The following is a 16822-nucleotide window of genomic DNA, read 5'->3' on the forward strand; positions in this document are numbered from 1 at the left end:
CATAGGGCTCAAAATCACGAAATGCGAGATCATGACCTGAGCCAAAGTCCGAAGTCGGTCACTTAATCGAGTGAGCCACCCAGGTGCCCCACTTTCATGTCTTTTAAATTTACTGCCAGAGTTCTAATGAGAGGACCTTCCCCAGATGCTACCCTCTGCCCTCGCAGGTCTCCCTTTCCTCACCACTCTTCTCTGAGGAGCTCACTCCAGGAAAACAACTCCTGTGTGTCCAGTTCCTCCCTCTCTCCCCAGGCACAGTACCACAATTCCAATCACCTCCTGGGCATTTCCCTTTGCATTTTCGAATTTAAAATATCTAAAACCCAAACTCACTTTTCCCTCAAAGCCAGTTTCTTCTTTCAGAATGTAGTTCTCAAAATGCTCATTTTCTTCTTAATCTTTGGACTTGAAACCTTTGACTCCATCTTCAATTCCCATTTTTGGATGTCCATTACATCCAGTCACTAACACCAACACCAAATTTTGTTGATTTCTCTTTTGAAAAGTTTTCACCTTTCCCTTCCCACTTATATCCTCTTATTTTCAGTCATTGCCATTTCATTCTTTTTTCTTTTCTTTTTCTTCTTCTTCTTTTTTTTTTTTTTGAGAGAGAGAGGGTGCAAGTGAGCAGAGGGCAGAGAGAGAGAGAGAGAGAGAGAGAGAATGAAGCAGGGCTCACCTGAAATGGGGCTTGAAATCATCTGATGTGGGACTCAAACTCAATAATCATGAGATCATCAACTAAGCCCAAGTCAGATGCTTAACGAGTGAACTACCCAGGCGCCCTGTCATTTCATTCTTAAACAAATTTGTTAAGTGCCTTCTGAAGTATCTAGTTTTTCTTTACTGCAATCCATTTATAAACAGTAATTCCACTAGACCAGTCTTCTTAAAACATTACTTTATGCAAATCACTTCATTTTTTTGGTAAGTTTATTTATTTTGAGAGAAAGTGCATGTGCAAGTAGGGCAGGAGCAGAGAGAGAAAATCCCAATCAGGTTCTGCACGGTCAGCAGGGAGCCCAACATGGGGCTTGAACCCATGACCTGGGAGATGAGGACCAGAGCCAAAATCAGGAGTCAAACACTTAACTGAGCCACCCAGGTGTCCCTGATATCACTTTCTTTATTCAAAATGGCCAGTGGCTCTTAACTGACAGTAGGATGAAAATTCAAACTGTAATTATTATTGATGTCTAAAAGCCTCCTAAACTACATTTCAAGCATTATCTTCCATGGCTTCTCTAAGAACCCTCTGCTCTGGTCCAAGTTTATTGACTGGCTCTTGAACATACCTGGCCAACCATTTGTAATAGTTCTCCTTTTCCTCCTACATAAATCCTGCTTCTTCCAGGAAGTCTTCCAAGGTCACTCTAGACCAGAGTGTCCCAGTGTGGGCACTATTGACATTTTGAGCTGGACAATTTTTTGTAAGGGGCTGTCTCGTGTATTACAAGGTTTTTAGCAGCATTTACAGCCTCGATCCACCAGACACCAATAGTATTCCCAAGTGTGACAACCAAAACTAGCTCTCATTATTACCAAGTGTCTTCTGGGGGACAAAATTACCCCTTGCTGAAAACAGGGAGGCCCTCTCAAAAAACAGTTATTGGGCCCAAAGAGTTAACAGTGCCAAGGTTAAGAAACCCCACACCAGGGGCGCCTGGGTGGCTCAGTCAGTTAGGTGTCCGACTTCAGCTCAGGTCATGTTCTCACGGTTCTTGAGCTCAAGCCCCTCATCCGGCTCTTTGCTGACAGAAGCTCAGAGCCTGCAGTCTGCTTCAGATTCTATGTATCCCTCTTTCTCTCTCTGCCCCTCCCCAACTCACACTCTGTTTCTCTCCATCTCTCAAAAATGAATAAACGTTTAAAAAGAAAAAACTTAAAAAAAAAAAAAAAGAAGAAGAAGAAGAAGAAAGAAACCCCACACCATACTAATGTTTTTCAAACCGCAGGCTGTGGCTCATTGGTGAACTATGAAATCCATTCAATGGGTTGCAAATAGCATTTAAAAAAAAAAAAAAGGAGAAACAATAGAAAATTTCAGATTGTATTATAAAGGCAAGTCATTTAATAAAACTTTGTTTCAATTTTATATAAGCATGTATATATTTTGGATTATGACACAAAATGTAATTCTTACTGAGTCTTGGTCATAAAAGTCTAAAGTCTGATCTCAAAGATTTGAGACTTGGTATTTCTAGCATTCTTCTTGCCTCATTTATATTGTTTAGTAGCTTTTCTAACTCTATCTGTATGTTTATGTCTTACTCCTTAAACCTGTCAGAATCTTGATTGCAGGGACTATATTCTACATGATTTCGAATTCTCCATAATCATATCCTTATGTGGAGTTATGTTTCCAGTATACATCTTGCTTGTTTATAACTCGGTAACTTAGAAGACTTCTAGTATAAGTTATGAGACCATACTTGCCTGCAAAGAGATCCTGTGGTTCTTGGTCTTGTTCCTCATGGATCCCATTTTCTTTGGAGCCATTGTTGATGGGAAGGGAAGCAACTCTCTTTGGAGACTGGGGCTTACTCTGAAAACAAAGCAATACTGTGAATAAAACAGTACCATTAAAAACAAACCTAGAAAATGACTTTTAATGCATCCCTCAATCACACCCACAGGTTTTTAGGGGAAGACTGGCTCACAACTCAGTTCAATATGCAGCAAATCATCATTAGTGATCTAAGTGCTGCCCAAGTAATCAGAGCTAACATAAACTCACACATTTCAGGGTTAATTTCTAACACCATAACCTTGCTGAAATGCCCTACCCCAAAGCACATGATACTGACATGGGTATGTGTACACAAGATAATTTTCAAAAGAACCTATCCAAATGCATTTCTCCTTCTCCCTTGACGACCTTTATTCTTTCAAATGCTGATTGAGCACATTCTAGTGACCAGTACACCACATGGAGTGCAGAATTAAAGCTCTGATCCTGGCTTACAGTATGGCCATGGCTGAACTGTTCACAAAAACCCAGTTATGTAGATATTACTGACTCCCTGTCAGGCAAAGGAGGGTATGACACTTTATATCTAATCCTGTTCATAAATACAACTTATCTATCCCTAAATTACACAATTTTCAACCACGCCCATGCCAGGCTAGCAGAATAAAGACCAGTCACGATTAGCCTCCTGGACACATGGTAAAAATACAGTCAGTTAATGGCCTTTATCAAAAGCTCAGTGATTACCCTCAAACAAGGATTGGGTGTGGCCCCAGATCGGTACCAGAGGGAACAAAGCTGGATTGTGCAGAACATGAAGAGAATGCTGGGAATCTGGCTTCAAAAGCCACAGTGTGGTATTACACCATTTTGAAGTCAGACCCCAAGGCCAAATCAGTTAAAAGACCTGACTTAAGGAATCTTTTATGAAACATTTCCTTAACAAATCTGAGGGAGTTTGTTCCTCAGAAACAGGCCTTTTCTGATCCAACAGAACAAAGTAAAATGACAGATCTAATGGGTACTCTGAATTTGCCACACAAACAGCTCAATCTCAATATTGGGGCCACCCGCAGGCAAAGAAACTGCTACCAATATGTAGATTTATTTTAACAAACAGTGCTCCCAGTGAAACTTTTCTATATTAATAAAAGTTTAATGAATACTCAGTTGCATATGCTTAAATGTTATACCAACTCAGAGACAGTGATCCTGTTTTCTAGGTGGTTAAAACAACAAAAAAATTACTGCTGAGACAAAGACAACAAATAATAGGGCAAAACCAAATCTACAGTTCCCTTTTGTCTCATAGGCCAGCTACTTTCCTACATACACACATTTCCTTTCTATACATACTCCTGTGCTCTTGTACAGTATAGGGATCTCACAAAAAGCCATCTGATTTCTTTTAATTCAAACCCCATGGATTCAGGGATATCATGGATACCAGTCACTTTCAAACAGAGATCTAGGAGAGATTAGAGCTTAAGGCACATTAAGGAGATATATATATACACACACACATACATACATATACACACATCCAAATGTAATTTACTAGTTCATCAGGGAGACTAAAGCAACAGGAAAGGCACAGGTTATAATTTACCATTTTTAACACAGACTACCAGAGACTTACCAAAGAGTAAGAACAGTTTGTGGAGTAATGCTAGAACAGCAGCCTGCCTTTCCTTATAATAATCAGACAAGACAGATCCAGATGAATAGGACACGCCAAAGATAAGTGGAGCATGGCTACCTGTCTCTCTTCCCCCGCCAGACTCCATTTTAAGCATAAACAATAAGTCACTTGACTAGCACAAAGACATGTGCTCTAAGTATACCAGGTATGCTAGGTAACAACTACCTGTGAGAACAGAAAACTCCTCAGATATATTCTGGGATTCCATCCTCCAAATCAAACTACTCCCAGATGAGTTCAAAGAAAGCTGAAGATAGAGTGATTACTGTATTTGCTACCCATTTCTTTCCTCTGCAATTCTTTTACAAAATTAATCTTCTATGTGTGTAAACCTTTGTATTCTCTCCCCGCCCCCCCCCACTATCTGAGTATTTTTTCATGTCATCAAAAGTTGAAGAAAATTTGCACTTTTAGTGATTTCACTCTCTATTGTAGGGGTATCCACAACATAGTCATCTCCCTAAAAAGGGACACTTAGAGTTTACAGGTTTTTATCATCACAAATAAAGCTATGACACTCATCCCTATATGTACGTCCACATCTGATTATTTCATTGGGATATAATGTTTTTTTCTGCGAGAGAGTAGGTGTGGGCAGGGGAGGTGGAGAGAGAGGGAGATAGAGAATCTGAAGCAGTATCCAGGCTCTGAGCTATTAGCAGAGTGCTCAACGCAGAGCACGAAACCTGAGAACTGAGAGACCTCATGACCTGAGCTGAAGTTGTACGCTCAACCGAGGCATCCAGGCACCCCAAAAGTCTAATCTTCAATCAGTATTATGAAGGTATAGTTTATATTAAAAAGCTAATGGGGGGGGGGGTCTGGGTGGCTCAGTCAGTTAAGGGTCAGACTCTTGATTTCAGCTCAGATTATGATTTCACAGTTTGTGGGTTTAAGCCATGCAGCTAATAGTGCAGAGCCTACTTGGGATTCTCTCTCTCTTTCTCTTACTCTCTCTCAGTAAATAAATGAATAAACTTTAAAAAATAAAAAACCTAATTCTGAATCAACAGTTAAAATTTCAGGAAGGACTCATTTGGGATGGGGGGAGGCACTTGATTACGCTGAATTGCAAACTGAATACTAAAAATAAGCTTTGCTTTATAATTTATATTTTAAAAGCTTCTTGTCAGTAAATCACAAAACTAACTTTTTAAAAAAATTTTTTATTTATTTTTGAGAGAGAGAGAGAGAGACAGAGTGAGAGTTGGGGAGGAAAAGAGAGAGGGAGACACAATCCAAAGCAGGCTCCAGGATCTGAGAGGTCAGCACAGACTCTAACATGGAGTTTGAAGCACAAGTTCACGATCTGAGTCAAAGTTGGACGCTTAACCGACTGAGCCACCTAGGCGTCCCTCCATCTGTTTGAAGGGGGCTAAATTTCTAGGCAATAGATAAAACTATTTTCTGTGAGGAAAACAGTATGGCTGTGATATAGTTAGTAAAGTAAGACAACAGCCCTTGCCTACTTCCCTGTCCCCCCACCTTCTCCTTTGCTGAAATAAAGGAGGCATTCTTTCTTTGGTGACAGAAGCCTAGGCTAGCATATCCAATGCTTGCTGCATCCTTTTGGCTATTAATTTTAGCAGGTCGTTCCACTGATAACCTGTTTAAAAGCTCAAGTACTTCTGTTTATAATTACAAGGCACACAGACAGCCTACTTCAACCCTCAGAGAGGCACTAGAAAGATCTGCAGTGACAGCAATTGTGCTAAGAGCAAATAGGTATTCCTCACCAATTACCATCCTCAAACCATGAGGCCAGGCCACCAACACAATATTCTTATCTCAGGGAAGGACACACCCGGGTTTGCTATCCTTCACAGTGACAAAGCCATTCAGTCCTGAAAACTACTACTGTGATTTTGGGTAACTTTCCTTTAGGGTAACCAGTTGTTGATTCTTTCTTATATTGCTCAACTGCTCTTTGCTCCATGCAGAAGCCTTGCACTATTCAAGGGACCTCAAAAGTAGTACTTTTAAAACCCTCAAAGGCATTCAGAGGTTGAATCTATTTTAATTTTTTAAAAATAGTTTATTGTCAAGTTGGTTTCCATATAACACCCAGTGCTCATCCCCACAAGTGCCCTCCTCCATGCCCATCACCCCCCTCCCCCCACCCCCACCCCCATCAGCTCTCAGTTTGTTCTCGGCATTCAAGGGACTCTCATGGTTTGCCTCCCTCCCTCTCTCCCACTATTTTTCCCCTTCTTCTCCCCCACGGTCCTCCGTTAAGTTCCTCCTAATCCTCCTATACATGCAAACATATGGTATCTGTCCTTCTCTGATTGATTTATTTCACTCAGTATAACATACTCAAGTTCCATCCATGTTGCTACCCATGGCCAGATTTCATTCTTTCTCACCATGTAGTATTCCATTGTATAGATAAACCACATCTTCTTGATCCATGGTTGAATCTATTTTAAAAACTAAGGTAACTGTGATTCTGGGGAACTAGAGTACTAATTTTCCGGCAGAAAAAAAAATTTAGTAACGCAAGACAGAGCTACAGAATCGTGTGATCATACTAATGTAACAAGGCAAGGATAATTAGAAAAAAGCCATGCCCAGAAGTTATACCCACATAACAGGGCAATCACAAAGTCTTTAAAAATCACCCTCGGGGGGCGCCTGGGTGGCTTAGTCGGTTGAGCGTCCGACTTTCGCTTAGGTCATGATCTCGCGGTTCGTGGGTTCGAGCCCCGCGTCGGGCTCTGTGCTGACTGCCAGCTCAGAGCCTGGAGCCTGTTTCAGTCTGTGACTCCCTCTCTCTCTGACCCTCCCCTGCTCACGCTGTCTCTCCCTCTCTCTCTCCTAGAAATAAATAAAACATTAAAAAAAAAAAAAAAAAAAGAATAAAAATCACCCTCAAAGACCTGGGCATGAAATACTGATCCATTTGCCACCTCTACTTCCATAGAAAAACAAGTTAAGTGGCACAATGTATTCATTTTCTATCACTAGTGTAACACAAATTTAACAGCTTAAACAATGCAAATTTACTATCTTACAGTTGTGTAGAATATAGGTCTCACTGGGCTAAAATCAAGGTGTTACCATGGCTATGATCCTTTGTGGAGGTTCTAGGGGTGAATCTGTTGCCTTGATCTTTCTAGATTCTAAAAGCTACCCACATTTCTTTGCTGATGGCCTACTTCCCCATCTTCAAAGCTAACAATGGTTGCATCTCTCTGTACTTCTCTTCTGTAGATACTTTTTCCATAGTTACTTTCTGACACTTTCATTTTTAAAGGATCCTTGCCATTAAACTGGGTTCATTCAGACAACCTAGGCTAATTTCTCTACCTAACGATCAGCTGATTAGAAGCCGTAATTCCATCTCCAACCTTAATCATTCTTTGCTGTCTGTAACTTAATACATTCACAGCAAGGGAATTCAGAAGGTATCTGTGAACTACAGTGGAGATAAAATTACAATTTCATTTTCACTAATAACCTCTAATTGAAATTCAGCATTTTCTTCAATTACAAAGACAGCCAACATTATAGTAATAACAATACTTGAGACTGTAACTAATAGAAATCAGATAATTTTATTTGACATTACGGTTGTTATAGTTCTCAAAGAATCATTTATGCTCATCTCTATTTACAAAGTAATTATGGTGGGGGTGCCTGGGCAGCTCAGTTGGTTGAGCATCCACCTTCGGCTCAGGTCATGATTTCACGGTTGAAGAATTTGAGCCCCGCGCTGGGTTCTCTGCTGTCAGCACAGAGCCTTCTTGGGATCCTCTGTCCACCCTTTCCTTCTCTCTGCCCCTTCTCTGCTCTCTCTCAAAAATAAACATCAAAAAAATTATGGTAGTTTTTACACCTATCCTTAGATCTTACTCTGTAAAGCATTAAAAATCACATTACTAATATAAAATTGTTTTAAGCTTTTGCTAACTGCATTTCTGTGTAACTGGTTTCCTTTGTAATCTTATGTATTTTATACACTTAAAATTCTGAGAATGGATCCACAGACTTCACTGGACTGCTAATGGGTCTATGACACAGAAAAGGTAAAGAACCTCTGAACTAGTCTCTCTAAGACTATGAAAATAGAAAAGGGGAAGTTGGAAGGGTGGGGAAAATGAGAGACCTCAAAGTGAAAGGGCATACCATCATCTACCAAAATTTAGCTACAGAAAATCTACTGAATTTTCTGGTGTAATTTCCCTACTAAACTTATTGGTTTTCAAACTAATATAACTCAGGCTCAGAAAACGGCAGTAGGGTCAGAGTTCTAATGAGTGCATTAACTTCTATTTTGAAAAAGCAAACCCAGTTCAAATCTGCTCTGAAAGCAGAATGAAGTTCCAGCTGTCCATCTGACTAAGCAAGAGAATACGCCAGAAAAAGTTGAGCAACAGGCTTTTCCTGGAGATGAGATTCTTATGGCTACTTGCTCTAGTAACTGTCAACTACTCATGATTTATTTATGCTAACAGTTACTCAAGAGTGTGGAGAGCTATGAGGACCAAGACAGGGAAACTGGAGTGTTCTTTTTCCTCTTTCCCCCCCCAACCAAAAAATTCACAAACGGCGAGATCATCAGAACTACCCTAACACCTGAATAAGCAAAGGAGCAGCAACTCTCTAAAGAAACCAGAAGTCTGACTGCCACCTTTATTGCCTCTCTCATAAGCCCCAAACTCGAATTTTAAATAAATTTTAAGTTATTAATCATCTTTAAAAGTTCTCTATCTCCAGGGGCGCCTGGGTGGCTTAGTAGGTTGAGCGTCCGACTTTCGCTTAGGTCATGATCTCGCGGTTCGTGGGTTCGAGCCCCACGTCGGGCTCTGTGCTGACTGCCAGCTCAGAGCCTGGAGCCTGTTTCGGTCTGTGACTCCCTCTCTCTCTGACCTTCCCCTGCTCACGCTGTCTCTCTCCTAGAAATAAATTAAAAAAACATTAAAAAAAAAAAGTTCTCTATCTCCAAAAGTGCTTTGTAAATACTTTTGTTAGCTTTTCCTGCATAACCTTGGAAGCTAGCTTAACTGCTAGCACAATTCTACGATCAAGAAATTAATGACTCTGTGTACTACAAGAAAATCTAAACTTCTAGAAGTAAACTTGCTTACAATTTGAGCTGAGCATTAAAATGAATCTTTGGATTTAACACCAGTTGCTGACTTTTTCAAGAACATATGTAATAGACCTGTGTGAAAAATGTTTCAATTACTGATCTTTTAATACCAAATATGATAACCTAACATGATGTTATCTCCAAAAACAAGTGTTCGAGACAATATGCCTATAGAAAATACTACACATTAGAGGAACACTTAATTATGACTCTGTTATAACTACACCATTAGCTAAAGAAACTAGGCAATAAACCATTGTTTAAAAATAATGTTACATAGATTAACTTTCATTAAGTCTGATTAAGAATAGACAAATAGTATTATCAAGAAATTTACTGAGGACATGTTAGATCCTTGGGAACAGCCATCATGCATTTTGCAGAAGAGAATTAAAATATTAGCCAGATAAAAGACCAATCTCTTTAGGGCTTTTAATAAAACTACCAAATTCTGTCCAGATCTAAAGAAGTTATCCTATAAGCACACAAAAGGAAATAAAATGGTTTGGGGATTGTAAAACAGTGATGTTATGGAAAATAGTAGGGAGGTTCCTCAAAAAATTAAAAATAGGGGTGCCTGGGTGGCTCGGTCAGTTCAGAGTCCCACGTCAGGCTCCATGCTGAACAGGAGCCTGCTTGGGATTCTTTCTCTCCCTCTGCCCTTCTTACCCACTTGCTCTCTAAAGTTTAAAAAAAAATTAAAGATATAAGTATGATATGATCCAGCAATCCCACTTCTAGGTATATATAAAAGAATTGAAAGCAGGGTCTTGAAAAGATATTTACATATGCATGTTCTGGCAGCACTATTCACAAGAGCCAAGAGGTGGAAGCGACCCAAATGACCACTGAGGAATGAATGGATGAACAAAATGTGGTATAAACATATATACAATAGAATATTATTCAGCTTTAAAAAGGAATTTCTCTGGAGCGCCTGGGTGGCTCAGTCAGTTAAGCATTTGATTTCGGCTCAGGTCATGATCTTATGGTTCATGGGGTTGAGCTCCGCGTCGGGTTCTGTGCTGACAGCTCAGAGCCTGCAGCCTGCTTCAGATTCTGTCTCTCTCTCTCTCTGACCCTCCCCTGCTCACACTCTTTGTCTCTCTCTCTCAGAAATAAATAAATAAAACATTAAAAAAAAATTTTTTAAAGGAAATTCTGATGTATGCTATAACATAGATGAACCTTGAGGACATTATGCTAAGTGAAATAACCCAGATATAAAAGAACAAATACTGCATCAATTCTACTTATATGAGATTATCCAAAGTAGTCAAATTCATAGGAAAAGAATATAGAATGGTGGTTGCCAGGGGTTTGGGGGAGGGGAAAAAGGAGAGTTTCCATTTAATGGGTATTGAGTTTCAGAATTACAAAATGAAAAACGTCTGGAGATCCACTGCATATAAATGTGAGTATAGTTAACACTATTTAACAGTACAATTAAAAAGGTTATGAGGGTAAATTTTGTTGTATGTTTTACACACAATAAAAAAAACCCTGATTTATTCTCCCTCAGGATACATGTTATATTGATCACAGATGCAGGGCTGGGTTCTAAAAATAACATGTCCTTTCCTACCTAAATATTAATACACAAGTTATATAATTCACTGTAGTCTATACAACATGGTCAATCAGAAACCACTTGCTATCTATGACTTTGAACACAGATAAGAGTCATAATGTTCTTTAGTCTTTTTTCTAAATTTTTAAAAAATATTTATTTTTGAGAGACAGAACATGAGCAGGGGAGGGCAGAGAGAGAGGGAAACACAGAATCTGAAGCAAGCTCCATGCTCTGAGCTGTCAGCCCAGAGCCCAATGTGGGGCTTGAACCCACAAACCAAGAGATCATGACCTGAGCCGTAGTCAGCTGCTTAACCGACTGAGCCACCCAGGTGCCCCTGTTCTTTAGTCTTATATACCAAAGAGAATGCGTAAATAAGTCTTGATTAATCAAAGACTAATTATTCAATATATGACTTTTCAAGCCTCTTCCTATTTCTTCTTTATTCTATTTTATTCTTCCTATTTCTGTAATTTCTAGGGTTTCAATGCAAGAATAAGAGTATTGGGAAAATACTAATTCTACTTTGTCTGATGGACCTCTGGAAGAAGTAGTTACCAGATTTGGCCACAATCTGAAGTGAGGTTATCATTTATCTGTTTTCCTTCTTCCTCTTAGCATGAGAAAAGCCTCCACAGCTCTCTTCATTTACAGGGCAGATCTAATTGCAGTCCTGGCACACTGCTAAAAAGAGATGGGCATATAAGAACTCCTGGGAGGGTAAATAAAACACTTGCTTCAATTCTATCATTCAGTTTTAGAAGTATACAAGTAAGACCACTGAGGTCAAATGAGGCATAAAAATACATACGCCATTTAATCTTTTAACATAATATTCAAATTTAGGAGGGCCAAAAAACTTGCTCTCTCATTTGAGTAAGGGGAAAAATTAATCTTATCCCAGAAAGTTTTTAACTAAAAAGATACATATCTAGACTCAGTCCAATCAAACATTCAGATAATAAGGGCACCTGGGTGGCTCAGTCAGGTTGAGCCTCCAACTTTGGCTCAGGTCCATGACCTCACAGTTTGTGGGTTCGAGCCCTGCATCAGGCTCTGTGCTGACAGCCCAGAGCCTGGAGCCTGCTTCAGATTCTGTGTCTCCCTCTCTGCTTCTTCCCTGCTCATGCTCTGTCTCTCAAAAATAAACAAACATTAAAAATTTTTTTAAAAAATTTCAGATAATGTATTTAGAATTTTAGATCTTTTTATTTATAGGCCCAAAAAGTAAGAAGCAGAAAGACGATAAGATCTTAGGTATTCTTTTTAAATTTATTTTATTAAAAAACTTTTTAACTTTTATTTATTTTTGAGAGGGGAGGGGCAGAGAGAGGGTGAGAGGGGCAGAGAAAGAGGGAAAGGAAGAATCCCAAGCAGCTGTCAGAGCAGAGCCTGACATGGGACTCAAACTCACAAACCATCACAACTGAGCTGAAACCAGGAGTCAGACACTTAACTGACTTGAGCCACCCAGGAGCCTCAGGTCTTAGGTATCCTTGAGAATCATTTTAAGATACTTCCCAGGTGGTTTTCAATCTTAGACAGTGATTTCAGATTTGTTTTAATAATCCTTTTAATTCCAGTCTATTCCATTAGTAATTGGTTTGTAGATTCTGAAATGCATGTCATGGGCTGCTCTTTTGATTATAATTCATACGTTTATTACCATATTAACAAAACCTCTTGGGCTCTAAAAAAAAGAGCAGATGGGATGATTAACAACAGCAGCTGTTACATCACTGTCCAGGAAATTACATGCATATCATAAATTATTTTAAATTTTATATGCCTCACCTTCCCAATTTTTAATATCCCTCCTTTGCCTCCAACACCCAACAAAACACACTATGAAGGTAAACTTAATAAGGTGCTACTGAAGTCATTAAGTGCCTTCTTTGATGACGTTTACCTAACCAAACCAATCTTATTAGTGGTTTGATTTTGATAAACTATACACGTAACTTTTCTAATCCATTATTAGATTCTGTGGGTTTTTTGAATCTTAGAGTAATAACAGTTTGCAATATTCAACTGTTTCACAAGCGTTTCACAAGTATTCTAATTTAATCCTCACATTAACGGTGCCATAAATACTACTATTACTCACACTTTATGGGTGAGGAAACCATACAAAGTAATTAAGTACTCTGACCAAGTAACAATCTGGATGGATTTTTTAAATGTTTATTTTATTTTTGAGAGAGTGACAGAGAGAAAGAGAACTTGAGCAGGGGAGGGGCAGAGAGAAAGGGAGACAGAGGATCTGAAGCGGATCCTCTCTTCTGCACTGACAGCAGAGAGCCTGATGAGGGGCTAGAATTCCCTAATGGTGATATCGTGACCTGAGCTGAAGTTGGACACTTAACTACTTAAGCCGCTCAGGTGCCCCTGGATGGATTTAATCAGCCTTCAAAGCCCTTGTTCTTATTCAATTCTTCAGTGTTATTCCTTAAGACACAGGCAATTCCCTATCTTCTTACACTAGCTCACAACGAAAACATTTATTGGAATATAATTTGTATTTAATGGTTATTTAACAAAAAAGTCAGTTTAAATAGTGAGGAGTCTTGGTTTCCTGAAGATTAACACCAGAACAGGCAGCTCAAGAAATGGCTTACAAGTAGCATTTTAGTTACCTCAGCAACTCAATTTTCCAGGATCAAAATCTAACTAAAAATAATTATGCTCTCTGTGGTAGAACAAATTAATTCTGACTCCCTCCTCCTCTCTTTAGCTGGAAATTAGGCAAAGTACTATCACAGTCTTACAAGAGAGAACTATTGATGCCTCTATAAACTGAGATCAATCACATCCTAGCCTCTTCAACTTTTTAGAAAACTCTAGAAAATAACTCATCACCCTTCCAGGGTCCTTTCTGAAAAATAAATCATCATTTGCCTATGGGACCAGTCACTTTTACTGTCAGAGTTTCTATTTTCAGATATTCTGGTTGGAATGTCTACCACCCCAGCAGTTATTAACAGTAGTTGTTCTCCATAGCTTATGGAAGAGTGATTAAAGGAAAAGACCAAAAGTTTGTTTTAAATGAGATACAGAAAGACTAAAATAGTAGAAAGAACTATCTCTTAGAAAACAGAGACTTCATTAGACAGTTTAAATGGTTATATTAGCATCAACAATTATGGAATTATGAATTCAATTCCTGAATACAGTAAAAGGAAAATTCTAAAGATGTCACCAAAGATATTCCCTAGAAACTTAGCCCCTTTCTGACATATATGAAACAAGCTTCAAACTTTTTCAGACACATGCTGCATAAAGAACTTAAAGCTGATTTAGTCACTCATATACTGAATAGCTACTATGAAGAGAAGTATTATCCAAGATAAAATAGATGAATTCACAGACCTAGTACTGAAGTTTTCAACTAGAACGAAATGTACCAAGTGGTATGAGACAGTATTCTTATAAAACAGTCCAAAACATCTCCACTGGTTCCAGAACACATTACTGATTTCCACATTCCACATATAAAGATCAGTTTTTCCCAACACCTCTTATTATATTACTAAGGTAAATACCATTTCCTCCTCACATTTACAGATCTGATCCCACAAAGGTACTTAGACACTTTAGTACATCCCTTTAAAAAGAACAAAGCTTGTGGTTTATGTAGTTCTGGTAAGATTTTCCTTAGAGATCAGGAGTCCACCTAACTCCTATAAACTAAATCCAGAATGGGCCTTTGGTAATTAACGGTATGTTTTGAGCTAATGAAAGGATTTGTGGGCGGGTCGCCATTCTGAACCACTCCAGATAACACTATTCATCCTAGGAGCAGCAAGGTTAGGGTAAAGAAGATCTGCACTCCATCCCCTTATCCTGACCTATTAAAAATCAAGCCGACAGGAAACCACCACAAAACAGCCCCGTGGGTCCCTGGGGTCACCACAAGGCAGGGCCAAATGCCGGCCTGGGCAGCTCTTCGCTGTCAGGGACGTCGGCGAAGCCACCACACCCCTCGTTCTTCACTGTCGGCCCCATGGGCCTGTTAAGTCAGACCCCTACGTCTTAGCACTCGTTAACGGCCCCCAGGCCAACACCATCGTCACCAACGCAAGGTCTCGCCGGGCCCACTCAGCCCAGCCTCTTCGACCCTCGCTTAGCCTCTCTTCCCTTTTGGGGAGCCCGCCCGCCGGTCACCCCGAAGGGTGCGAACTCACGGCTGCCGCGGCGCCGGTGAAAATGTCCTCCCCCTCGGTGTCGCTGTCCCCAGCCTCGGGTTCTGACCCCCCGGCCGCCCCCTCGGACTCTGGCTCCAAGCCAGGGAAAGGTGGAGGGAGTCTCTCCGAAGCGCTACAACCACCACCACCCGACGCCATCTTACTCCACCCGTGGCGGAAGCCGCAACAACAACTTTATAGAGAGAGAGCGCCGCGAGCAAAACGTTCCAGAGGAACGAGGAGTGGGATCGTCGCGACCAACCCCGCGGGACGCACAGGGCTGGGGCTCAGGGCGGAGCCTAGCCGTTGGGGGCGGGGTAGGCCGGCTCACCGCTTGTGACCATCAAATCCGAGCCCTGCGTCGCAACGCTGAAATCCTAACTGGGGCGGGGAGAGTGGGCCAGAAAAGGAGGAGCTAGGTAGGGGCTGCTCTGATTCCTAGGGCTCTTTGTGTTCTGGATGGCTTTATCTAACAGGCTTCTTAAGATGTCGCTCGAATAAAAGAATTTGAAAACTCTGCATGCCGCGAACCTATGCCAACCACAGTGCTCTCACTGAGATTCAATAAATATTTTTCATTGATGTCTTTCAACAGGCTGCAGTAAAGTTTCGCCATTTATTCTTTGGACGTTTAGTTAATTCATTCAAGAAATACATGTTGAATATCTACTGTGTGCCTGGCACTTTACTATGCATTTGAGATACAGAAATAAACGGCCTCACTAAACACCTGAGACAGGCATGCAAAAGAACAATTCAAAGTGTTCAGTGCTATCTATGTTCTGGGAGCATAGTGAAAGAGGATATCAGTTATGCTTGGAGATGCTGGGAGGCCTTACAGGAGGTGAGGCCTTAGTGCCCTAAATTTGGTTACAAGGCAGTTAGGGTTATCCTCTTAATTGCTGTGGAGTGAAGTGGAATAGATGGCAGAGACATTCTTAAACTCTGAACAAAATTTTCCTGGGGCCTAAACTATTCACTTGTCTGGTGAGACTAAAGTCTAAATCAGCCAGACAATAAACAAAAGTTTAAAGATAAATGGAATATGTTAGCATAGGGCAATTCTGCAAAGTAATCTTTTCTTCTCAATAGAGATGAAATTTGCCATCAAGTTTGACAAAAGGTTTGTTTCTAATTGCAAATTCCTCAACTTGAGGGATTAGCTCCTCCCAGGTCTATGTATGAACTGTTTGAATGCAGGGGCCGCCTCCTAATCTCTGTATTCTAGGCGTCTGTAGACCAAATTTGGCAAAGTAAGCGCCCAACAAATGTTTGAGACTTGATTGGAAGGATGGACGGATAAAAGTAATATCATCAACCTTGATACTGGCATTCATCACAGCCACGACCACCAGAGGACTTAAACCATTCTTTTTAGGATAACGATTTCCAGTATGTCACTACGGGTTACCTTGGGCACAGAGAAAGCGCTTTCCTTCTAAGTTATCTTCGAAGGCGAATGACAGAAATAGCTCTTAGTGGGGAGTTGTGCGGGCTTGAGTCCCTCTGAGACGAGAAAATCAAAAAGCCCTCTCCGCCCCCGCGACGTCTCAACAACTTCAATGGGCTCCCAAATTATTGTCTCACGGCAACGGAAACTCACTTCCGGCGTGACTAGGAAGTAAGAAAACTGGCTGGAAGCAGCTCCCTCAGAAAAATAACAGTAGAGTCTCCTTGCACACCCTCCTCCAGCAGTAGAAATCAATATCTCCTTTCCCCTACCTCTTCAGGATTCATCTTTAGCTTATCGAAGGCGCTGAGTGAGGCAAACAGTGGCAGTTAACAGACTGTTACTTAC

General features: G+C 40.4%; 1 protein-coding gene across 2 annotated transcripts in view; it reads right to left on the reverse strand.

Moving 5' to 3' along the window:
* Nucleotides 1-16813, reverse strand: part of SNX1 (sorting nexin 1) — a 38916-nt gene extending 22103 nt beyond the window's left edge. Inside the window, exons 1-2 of one of the 2 annotated variants that reach the window (XM_039218731.1) lie at nt 16747-16813; nt 2437-2545 (exon numbers count right to left, since the gene is read on the reverse strand). In XM_039218731.1, the coding sequence (XP_039074662.1) occupies nt 2437-2545; nt 16747-16761 (124 nt within the window). In that variant the 5' untranslated portion in view covers nt 16762-16813. Of the gene's footprint in view, nt 1-2436; nt 2546-15024; nt 15496-16746 lie in introns of those variants that run through there. The other variant, XM_039218723.1, reaches the window with a different exon arrangement.
* Nucleotides 16814-16822: the final 9 nt, after the last annotated feature.

This window comes from Hyaena hyaena, unplaced genomic scaffold (genome assembly GCF_003009895.1).
Source record: "Hyaena hyaena isolate Hyena2069 unplaced genomic scaffold, ASM300989v1 scaffold_15, whole genome shotgun sequence".
Lineage (NCBI taxonomy): Eukaryota > Metazoa > Chordata > Mammalia > Carnivora > Hyaenidae > Hyaena > Hyaena hyaena.